The following is an 11,639-nucleotide window of genomic DNA, read 5'->3' as shown; positions in this document are numbered from 1 at the left end:
CTTTCTCAACATAGAAGTTTAAAAGTCTACAAAGTTGGGTTATATTTAGTTATGGGGAGGGGTAACATCATGTCAAATTAGACCCATTTTCAAAACCTGGCCATTTACTACCGGGCACAAAACTGTCAAGCACAAAAGAACAAGGCCACAATTTAAGTTTCAATTAAAATTATTTATTGCTCATGTCCATGCATGGGAATCTAGTCAATCAATGATTAGCACTAATTTAGCACTAATAAGGGTTAATGGAATTCAAAAGGTGTTGAGCTTATTTCTGACTAAACAGTGAATCTAAGCTGATTCCTCTTATGAAACATCCACCAGGCTCTGCCACTTCTTCTCCTACAGTAATGCCTTGACTGTTCCAAAATCTATAAAGTTAGCCATTGTCTTTGAATCCCCTAACACTGCAACATTTTCTAGAGATAAGACAGTGTAAATCTGCAACAACTTACTAGATGGAGATGGTGTTGAGCCGTCTATAATGCTTGAATTGTACCACCTTATAATTTAGCACAAATAAGGGTTAATGGATTCAAGAGGTGTTGGACTTAGTCCATTTGTGACTACACAGTGAATCTAAGCTGTTGTCATTTCCCTGATTTAAGAGATTGTGTTTAGGGCAGGTCTGTTCAGCATTGTGCCTTGTGGGTCTTTCTCCTTTCCTGGGGTCCTTTGAATGGTAGTTCTTCATCATGGGCCCCAACCCTCTGCAGAAGAAACAGAATGCCAAATCAAGGATGTACTGATACAACTGAGTCACAGAACTGAAAAAAATACCAAACCTCACAACTTAAATAAATAACATACCAGGTTATCTACCAGCCTTCTTCAAGGTAGACACTTCAGGCTGCAGATGATGAAGGACAGCATGAGGAGATGAAGGAAACCCTGAAATTTCTTCCACCCTAACTTCTTCAAAAGGATTGCTAAGTCTTGTCCCATTGCTAGATACAAAGAAAAAGCTCAACATTCAAATGACTGTTTGAACAAACTGAACAAGAGAGAGAGAGAGAGAGCAACATTTGTCTCTGCCTTGACAAGCATTGGACAAAAACAGGTTACGACTCATTGACACAGAGGGTTTATTGAATCTGTTTCCAAAATTTCTCTTTTATGTAATATGGGGCCTTACTATCAAATGGTTCACTGGCTCAGAGAATATTTAGTGTTTTGACTTGAAAATGCCATGGCCAACTTTCTTCATCAAATTTCTTAAGAAATATACAAGTTGGCCTTCAGGCATAATAAATAGTTACTGGTAGTAATGATTAAAACTGAACAATGTACTAGGCAGAACATTCATTTTTATTACAGCAATTCTTCACAACAATACCACTTGTAGTTTCTTTCATCTTTACATCTCTTTAACTTCATTCCAGCTTTAAAATAGTTATTTTGAAATAACATACAAATCATATTTGTCATAATATAGCCTTTCCTGATGTAACTCGAGATTTAGTCTTAGACAGTACACTTCAATATCTTCATAAATGACCTAGATGAGAGGGTAGGAGGTGAACCCATCAAATCTGGAGACAACATTGAGATATGCAGAGAAGAGCAATACAGATGATAAGGGGACTGAAGACTAAACCCTGTATGTCTAGTCTTACAAAGAGAATGTTTCTTAGGGGTGGTGTCTATGGAGATTATCAGTCATCCAGATCATGGTCATTTCACCTTTGAAAAAGTCAATTTTCAAATAATGAAAATTTTGTTTTACTTGTAATGGTGCATTAGCCACATTGATATTCCAAATTATATATTTGTGATCCAGATTTATTTAACAGACTCTTTAGTTGTGGCTCCCATCTCCGCAACCTCATCCAATCCAGTATTCTGAGATTCAGTTCCATGTAGATACTCCCTTGTCACGGGGAAGCACTTGTGTTTTCTGTTAAGCTTGAAAGCTAACCTGGAGGTTTACCACCAAAAAGCATATCGTGAAGGCTCATCCAAGGAAGACAGCTCTCAACTGAGGAATCAGACTAAGAGTATCCACAAACCCATTAACCTTGATGACACAACAGAGAAACATTCTGATACTAAATCAGTCATTGCCCAGATTAACTAGAACTACTGCAGTTGTTCCCCCTTGGCAGTTGTTGAAAAGTGAGTTACAGAGTTGGAGCAAGACCTGGAAATCTATTTTGCAATAAACTCATCTAGAAAATTCTCTGGAAAAGGTCTCAGGGGTCTCAGATAGGGTGCCCAACCATAGGACAACAGGAAGCTCAGTTGTTGAAGCAGGTTTGAACTACTGGACACTGCTGAGAAGATGCCTAATGAACTATGGCAGAAAATTCAGTCAACAATTATTAGAACTGCAGTTCAACACAAACCATGCAAGAAACCAGGAAAAAGGGCAAATAGCTCTCAGATGAAACCATCAAAATAACTAAGGAAATAAAAGCTGCCAAGGTAGCAAGGTAGAAATACTGGACTGCAAACCACCAGACATGTCACAGTAAGGCAAAATTAAAGCAATTAACTTTGGAAGAATTACAAAGCAGGCCACCAAAGGACATAGTGGCTGGACACCACCATATTTTTATGGCAAACTATTTTTAAAAACTTTTCAAATCAAATCTTCTAGTTTAAATTTTTTGCTGGGTTTCATCTAGATCACGGCTGTCAAACTCGCAGCTGACAGGCCAGATGCATCATGCGCTAGCGACATCCATGCCTGGTTTAGTGAAGGGGAAGAAACTTGCAATAAGTCACGTGACAATTCTATGACAAAGAGAGTTTGACACCCCTAATCTAGATCATATATGAAGATGTTGAAGAGAATTGGCCCTAAAACAGAACCACTAAGTATGCCAACGGATATTTCCCTCCTTGTAGGTGTAGCACCACTGAGTGTGGTTCATTATCTAGTCACAAATCCATTTAGATTTCTTTCTATCCTACATTGTTCTATCTTATCAGGATACAAGCTGTAATCTACTTTCTCAGATGTACCACTGATGTCTAAGTAAACTGTGTTATCCACTAATTTAGCCACTGTATCCAAACAAGACAGTAAGTTTTCTTTGCCTTTATCTATTTTTTGACATACTCGCTTCTTTTGTTCTATCCTTTTATAGTACATAAAACATGTTACTTAATGTACAAATGAAGACAAAGTAAAATTCTTTAAACATTTCATAGATCAGTCGTCCCTCTTTTCTTATTAAACATGGTCATTAGGCAAGTGGAATAAAGCAACCTCTTCTATTTTTATAGAATATCAACATGAATGCCCTTAGGTGGAAAAAAACATGTTTTCTTTAAGGTGAGCCTAGTTTCAACAAGAAGGAAGTACTGGGAAGCGAAGAACATGTTTGTTCGTGGTTCACATGTCTACAATTAAGAGATAGCTTAAACTTAGATAAGAAAAGGTGTGGATTTCACCTTGGAAAAAAAATTGAAATTGCATTGTGTGTTCCTGATGAAAATGTTAGGGATGAGGTTTACAAACTGTTACTAAAACTGAGTTTGGAAAATGACTATGAGAAAGGTTGCATGATGCGATGGATAAATTTTTTTTGCTATAATATAATGATTGAGAATGGAAAAATATGTGGATTTTTGGACTGAATTATATATTGAATCTGAAAGAAATTTCTATAAGATTAGGTATTACTGGCACTTAACTCCTGAAAAATTGTGAAAGATCTATAACCGAGTTAAAATATATACTGGCAATGTAATTGCAAAGGTGATATTTTCAACTCTTCTGTTGACATATGATAAAACAAAGAAATATTGGGATCAGATTTTTATCCTAATTCAGAAGGTTTTAAAAATAGATACAAAACTAAGAACAGATGTTTTCCTTTCCATTAACGGCAAATAACTTTTAAAAAGGGACTTTGTTATTACATATTGCATTCTTTCAATATAAACAAAGCTCAGCCCAGTGAAGGTTTCCATTGTTTAATTCCAATTTAAATATATTTGCAGTAGATTTTTAATACATTTTCATTTTGGACATCAAAGCATACATTGATTTTAAATAGGTTTTAAAACTCATCGTTATTTTAAAGCTCAAAGCATAATCCCACAACTTGGTTATTCATTCTTCCCAGGTAGGCATCAAACATCTTTATCAGGAAGCATATAGCACAGCACTTATCTTATACAGAAGAAGTCAAGATGACTTTGAAAGAATATATGATTTTCTTAGAATTAAAACCTTTCAAAATTTGCAGCTTGCAGAGGAAGCAGGGCACAAGTATTACAATCTATATATGGCTAAAGAAAGAACATTAACTATCCCATTATCTTTTAACATCCAAAGTGGCCATACACAATCTAGTAAAATTCTGTATTTATATATGGAAAATCTTTCACATTTGGGCATTTAATATATTGGACATATGTCAATCAAAATTTAATTCATGTAATCTTCATCCATATTAAACTAGACAGGATACATGCATTCTCTGATCTTAAAACAGATATTCTTTTAAATACTTCTTTTCACCATATCATATTTTGTGTATGAATGAAGATAAAACAAGGTCAGAGAGATCTTTCTAAATTAATTCAAACTAAATTAATATTCAAAAAACACTTCATGAATATTCTAAAGATATTTCATTAAAAATGAACACAAAAAGATAGTTACATTTCTTTCCTTATTAAATATTCCTTCTTGTTCATCTCAGGCCTCAATAAAATGATGTAGCATTTGGGGCAAAATATACACCCCAGTAAACCAGCACTGGAGCATAAGATAGAGAAGATCTCCACAGCTACCAAGTATTTCCCTTTGGTGCTCAGGTAGGTTGGAACAAATGACAACCAAACGCTGCAAAAGACCAACATGCTGAAAGTGATAAACTTGGCCTCATTGAAACTGCTAGGCAGCTTCCTGGCTTGAAAAGCAATGTTAAAGCTGACAATGGCCAAGAACCCCATGTAACCCAGAACACAGTAAAACATGATCACGGAGCCTTCATTGCATTCCATTATGATTTGTTCCTTCAGTGAGTGCAGGTCTGTATCTGGGAAAGGGGGAGAGATACTCAGCCAAACAATGCAAATTCCTACCTGGATGAAAGAACCCAAAAGGACAATAGAATTGGACAATCCTTTCCCTACCCATTTCCTCATTCCAGAGCCTGGTTTGGTTGCCATGAATGCCAGAATCACAGTCATGGTTTTTGCCAATACAGATGAAAGGGCCACTGAGAAGATAATGCCAAAAGTCATTTGCCGGAGAAGGCAGGTCATCTTTTCAGGTCTTCCCATGAAGAGGAAGGAACAGAGGAAGCAGAGAAGAAGGGAGAGAAGGAGGATACAAGTGAGGTTCCAGTTGTTGGCTTTAACAATTGGAGTCTCTTTATGAATCCAAAAGATTCTCACCACAAGGATTGTAATCAAAGAGAAAACAGTAGCCAATGTAACAAAGAGGATTCCTAAAGGTTCATAATAAGACAGATAGGTAAACACTTTGGGAATACATTGAGTATGGATGTTGCTTGGATATTCATCTTCTGGACATTTCATGCAGACATCTATATCTGGAAAAAGGAAAACAAAGTTATATTTCCAATATATGAAACTTTATATCAGTTCAGAATATATAGAGTACAATTGATTTTGATACGTTGCCTATTTTCTGAAGAGTGGATAGCAAATACCTTTTAATTCAAAAACATACATCAGTCTCAGTTTAACCCTGAAAGCCTTCATTATGCACACAGGGATTGACTGGGAATCAAAAGCAAATAAAAGTATTATCTCTCCTCTGTTCATTTGTAAAATGAGGAGATTACTAATATATCTTTAAATGCCATTCCAGTGTGGACAAATAATAATTGCCGTTTCAGAGACAACTAGGTTTGTAGAAATAAATATTCTAAATCCTTGGTACTAATACATCAATTTGATAAGGGATTTTAGGGAATGGGTGGAATAAGAAATTTGAAAACCCTATTTTCTCTAAATTATGAAAATTAATCTGAACAACCAAGTTTAAAAAATTTAATGGATCAAAATACTTTTATTAGATAAAGTATTTTACTAGAAAAGACTAAATTGTCATATTATTGCATATTTAAAGAGAATAATACTTCACTTAATTATATTTTTATCACCTTACATATTGATTTGTTCTTTGTATTAATTTGATCAGGAGATAGAAGTTAATATTTTCTGTTAAATATATATTTGTAAATACAACTCTTTTAAATGGAAAGTGATAGCTAAACAATGCAAATCAGTTGCACATTCTTTTCTTTTTGCTGAAAGATTAATTCTTCAGCAATGAATGAATAAATATATGGCCCAGATTATCCAGTTCATTTAAGACCTTGGCCTATGAATGAATTCCTTTAAAGTTCATTGAGGCATTGTTGATTACCCCACAATATTATAAAAATAAACTTTTGTTTAACATTTTAGTTACATATACAATAGACCTCCATTTATAACTACAATAGTGCCCCAAATTTCTCTTGTTAAATGAAACACTTGTTAACTTAGTTTTGCCCCATTTTACAACCTTTCTTGCCACAGTTGTTATAACATGCCAACCACCACAAATTTGAGTCAGTTGTAGGCATTGAAATTGAGCATAACTCCCTTTTTTCATAGCCAGTGTAATTTCAAACCGTCAATAAATAAACTATTGTGAGGACTACTTTTAAACATTCATAGAAAGAGACAAAAAGAGCAAGTTAAAGAGAGACAGAGTGACAGATTTTTTCCCCCTCTTTTCTTTTGTTTTTACTGTTATTCATATGATTCTCTTTAAATAAATCAGGACATTGGAGTGGATTTTTGCTGCCTGGTTAGCCAAAGTCCTCACATCTTTTTCTCCTACCTATTTCATCAGAGATCAGTCCTTCTGAACAGGACACACAATCATAGCAACAAAATTTCTCTCCTTCCTTCTTCTTTCTTCTGGAGCCAGGATAGCAGTGTTCATTGCACAGAGAAAGAGGAAGCACCTGAGCAGTAATATGTAAGAGAGAATCAGAGGATAATATATTTGCATTAATTGAGCTTTCCCAAACAGGAACCACAACCAGGATGAAGAAGCAGAAGAAAATAAAAAGGAGGAAGCTTGAGTTAATGGGAAGAAAATGGCACTTACTTTTTTGGATGTTCTAGCAGAGGGCCTGAAAGGGCAGAAAGCTGTCTTCCACAGGACCTCACACATCTTCAAATTATTCTTAATGAATACTGTAGTTAATACTTTTCCTGAACATGATGAAATGTAATACAGGTTCTTTTGGGGCCAGCATGTTTAAATACAGAATGTGGCACTACAGATGGGCCCTGACTTACAATCACAGGGGGAGTGCAGAATTTTATTCATAAGATGTTGCTCTTGAAAGTCAGGATACTATGTGAAAAATTAGATTTTGCAACTGTTTTTACAATAGCAGTAAAGAGATCTATTGCTGTTGCTTGAATCACCTGTTCATTCTGAAATCAATTCCACCGAAAGCACTTATTTTTTCTGGAAACTAGCTAAAAACTCTTCAACTCATGGTCAGGTGACCTTGGGAAACTACATCTGTTCATTAATCTAAGGCAGGCAACAGCAGGTCTAAAAAATTACTTTTCAGTCCATTTTAAATTTGAAAGGTTGTTAAGTGACCGATCATAAGTCTAGAACTATCTGTACTTACATTGGTAATCTGTGCATCCCAAGCATAACTGGCAATATTTTCTATAAACCTACCATAGACACATCAATGCTCAATAGTTTGAATTCAATTTATGGAATACAAATTAAAGAACCCTTTTCCAACAGTGACCACAACGTGATTGATTTTGTCTCAACATACGTCCAAACAAAAATCATTACAATGATGGAATCCCCAATTATAACTTCAAAAAAGGCAACTATGATATTTTAAACAATGATCTCTCATCCCTTGATTTGGCAATTTCTATTCACTGGATGCAATACTGTAGAAGACCATTACAACATATTTTTACTTCAAGTCAAAAGAATCATCAAACTATATGGACCAATAACAACTCCCAAAACCAGAAAACAAAATGATCCATAACAATAAGGAAGCTGAATCCAAAAAGAAATCTCTTTAGTGGAAAAACAAATCTGGTCATGTTGCCAACTTCAAAAGCCGATACAAAAATTTATGCCACCAGATAAAGACTGAATGCACCAATTATCACATTAAACAAGAAGAAAACCCTCTTCCCCCCATTCCACCCACGCTTTCTACAATTTTGTAAACAACAAACTAAAAGTCTCAAGGTCCATCCCAACCCTGAAGGGACCTAATGGTAAAGACTGCAATGATGACACTATTAAAGCCAACCTCTTTAACACATTCTTTGGCTCAGTATTTGTAAATGGCAATGGATCATGCCCAGTATTTCCTAGTCAAACCACAGACAAGTACAATGATCTAATAGGTATCGATTTTAAAGAAGACAATGTTTAAAAAGCACCACGCAATCTAAAACCATCTCTGTCTATTGGACCAGACGGAATATGTGCATACTTCTTTAAAAAGCTATCCACTGCCATAGCCAAACCTCTAAGCATAATCTTTGAAAAATCTTTCAGGACCAGCTCTTTGCCAAAACTATGGTCACTAGCCACGGTCATCCCCATCTTCAAAAAAGGAGACCCCAGCCTAGTTGAAAATTACAGACCAATCTCTTTATGCTGCCTCACCTGTAAAGTCATCAATCAATTATTAACCAATACATCATCCTCCACTTAGAAGCAAACAACCTTCTCTCTAATAAACAATTTGGTTTCAGAAAAAACTATCCTGTAATCTGCAACTCTTACACTGCAAAAACATATGGACTACACAACTCGATCAGGGCAAAGCAATAGACGCAATTTACATAGACTTCTATAAAGCCTTTGATTCAGTGGTACAAGACAAACTTCTTCTAAGACTAAAATCTTACGGTATCTCTGGACACCTGCATAACTGGATAGAAGCATTCCTGTCAAACAGACAACAAATGGTCAAAATTGGGAACGTCCTATCAAATTCTGTACCTGTCAACAGTGGTGTCCCCCAAGGCAGTGTTCTAGGACCAACTCTTTTCATACTCTACATAAAAGACCTCTGTGATCATATTAAGAGCAACTGTATTCTCTTCACTGATGATGTAAAGCTATTCAACACCACAGACAATACTGCAACTCTTCAAAAAGACCTTGACTATGTATCAGAATGGTCAAACAAATGGCAACTTCAAATCTCAACAAATAAATGCTCTGTCCTACAGATCGGGGAAAAAAAATCAGAAAATAAAATACCGGCTGAAGAGAAAAGACCTTGTTGATGATCCAAACTCTGTCAAGGATCTTGGAGTACTCATCTCTAATGACCTAAGTGCTAGAGGCCCTGTAACTACATAGCCAAAAAGGCGTTAAGAGTTGTTAATCTAATCTTATGTAGCTTTTTCTCTATTAATATTACACTACGAACTAGAGCATACAAAACATTTGCTAGACCAATACTCGAATACAGCTCATCAGTCTGGAACCCACATTGTGTTGGTTCTGATATTAACACAGTTGAGAAAGTCCAGAAATATTTCACCAGAAGAGTTCTCCACTCCTCTACTCGTTGCAGAATACCTTATGCCACCAGATTCGAAATTCTAGACCTAGAAAACTACGCTGCATTCAGTCCGATATAACTATAGTATATAAAATCATACATTGCAATGTCCTACCTGTCAATGAATACTTCAGCTTCAACCATAACAACAGAAGAGCAAACAACTGATACAAACTCAAGGTTAATCGTACAAAATCGTGCAGGAAATACAACTTCAGCAAAAGAGTGGCCAATGTCTCGAATACTCTACCTGATTCTGTGGTTTCCTCCACAGACACCAAAAACTTGTCTACTATTGACCTCACCCCTTTCCTAAGTGGTCTGTAGGGAATGTGCATAAGCGCACCAACCGGCCCACTCTCCCTGTCCTATTTTTTCTTATATATTTTTTTCTTATATTTATCCATGTATTCATAACTATGTTTTTACTTATACCTATTATCTTGTAAGCAATTGACAAAAACAAACAAACAAACAAACAAACAAACAAATAAATAGCATGTATAGAAAATGTGATATCTCATCAGCTTGAAAAGCCCCAAAACACCAAGACATCACTTTCTCCAATTACTTCAATTGTATTTGACAATATTTCCAAAGAGTTTCTTACTGTTGTTATTAGTTGAGAATCTGCAGCTTCTTCTCACCTGATTAAAGTTCCTGTGCCATACAATTTGATTGTCATTAAGAGTTAATGTTCTGCCTGCTGGAGCTCGGGGTTCCAATGTTCCAACGATGACTCGAGAAAAGGAATTATTGTGAAAAGTAATCCAGTTTGCAACATTAAAACCCGTAATCAATTCTCTGTTTTCATCAAACGCAATAGTGTCTCGCATACTGTTGTTGAATACAATGCTTTTCAAGAAAGAATTAAACTAGACTTAAAAAAAAAATGAAAGAAATTAACAGTAAAACTTTGAAATCAAACAAATACAGAAAATTATTTCAAGCTGAACTATCCTGTGTTGAAAAATTCAAATGAAGATTGAGGGTGTCTTCAAGTCAGTCTTGACTGCTATCTGGAGCAGAGTCTGTAGTTTTTTTGGCAAGATGTCCAGAATTGGTTTGCCATTACATTCTTTCTAGGAGTGAGAGAGAAGGACTGGCCTAAGGTCACCAATTGGATTTGTGCGTAATAAGGAGTAGGAGAAACTTCTTCTTTTTAAAACAAATTTTATTTGATTTTAAAGACAAACAAAACATAAAGCATAAGAACATAAAACCTCTTTTCTGAAAGTTATTTGTAAATTTTTAACAGGGCAAATAAACATTATTTTATACAACCTTGATACATTTCCTTAGAAACACATACATATCCTTTCAAATTTCTCATTATTTCTCCCTTTACTTTTCTTCAATTATATTTCTTTTCTATATTTATCTATTTTATATGTTTTTATTCATTATACTTGTATTTTCCTCTGACTTGTTTTATTCCCTTCTATCTTTTATTCTCAATTAGCCTCTTCTAACATTCCTCCAAGGTTTTATTAACTCAAACAAGCATAAACACACAAAAGTTTTTTTAAAAGACCAACAAAACTTAAGACATAGAAACACAAAACCTCCTTTCTGAAGGCTACTTGTAGATTTTGACAAAACAAATAAGACATTCTTTTATCCAACATAATTCCAAATTATCATTTGTAGATATCTTTTCCAAATTTCTCATTGTTTCTCCCTCCAAGGTTTTATTAATTCTCAATCAGACATAAATAACCAAAACACAAAACATAAAACAAAAACTTCTTTTTGGAAAGTGGCTTAGCCCCGGGTTAGATCTTTTTTTACAGACCTAAATCAAATTCACGCTCACCTTATATACCATTCTTATCTTATTTACCATTCTATATTTTCTGTATAACTTCTCTCTTCTTTGCACTCTCTTTGTTATATTTTATTTATTTCATCTTACTTTAAAATCATTATACTTCTATCTTTTGTCCGTTCTTTTCCAATTATCTATTTATCTCTTCTCTTTAACAAAAGATTTCCCCTATGAACACTTTTAAAGTGTGACACCTTTCTATCTTTCCCTGAATTGACACTTAAAATAATACATAATTTGCATTC

At 34.9% G+C, this 11,639-nt stretch overlaps 1 protein-coding gene across 1 annotated transcript in view; it reads right to left on the bottom strand.

The window, feature by feature from the left end:
* Nucleotides 1–4,614: 4,614 nt before the first annotated feature.
* Nucleotides 4,615–11,639, bottom strand: part of LOC148124228 (vomeronasal type-2 receptor 26-like) — a 19,921-nt gene continuing 12,896 nt past the window's right edge. Inside the window, exons 5-6 of the mRNA XM_087917794.1 lie at nucleotides 6,821–6,947; nucleotides 4,615–5,516 (exon numbers count right to left, since the gene is read on the bottom strand). Of these exons, the coding sequence (XP_087773920.1) occupies nucleotides 4,615–5,516; nucleotides 6,821–6,947 (1,029 nt within the window). The remainder of the gene's footprint in view (nucleotides 5,517–6,820; nucleotides 6,948–11,639) is intronic.

Source organism: Pseudonaja textilis, chromosome Z, assembly GCF_049901715.1.
Source record: "Pseudonaja textilis isolate UNSWEBS1 chromosome Z, rPseTex1.2, whole genome shotgun sequence".
In the NCBI taxonomy this organism is placed as follows: Eukaryota; Metazoa; Chordata; class Lepidosauria; order Squamata; family Elapidae; genus Pseudonaja; species Pseudonaja textilis.
The sequence above is the reverse complement of the archived record's forward strand: the minus strand, read 5'-3'. Positions and strand labels throughout refer to the sequence as shown.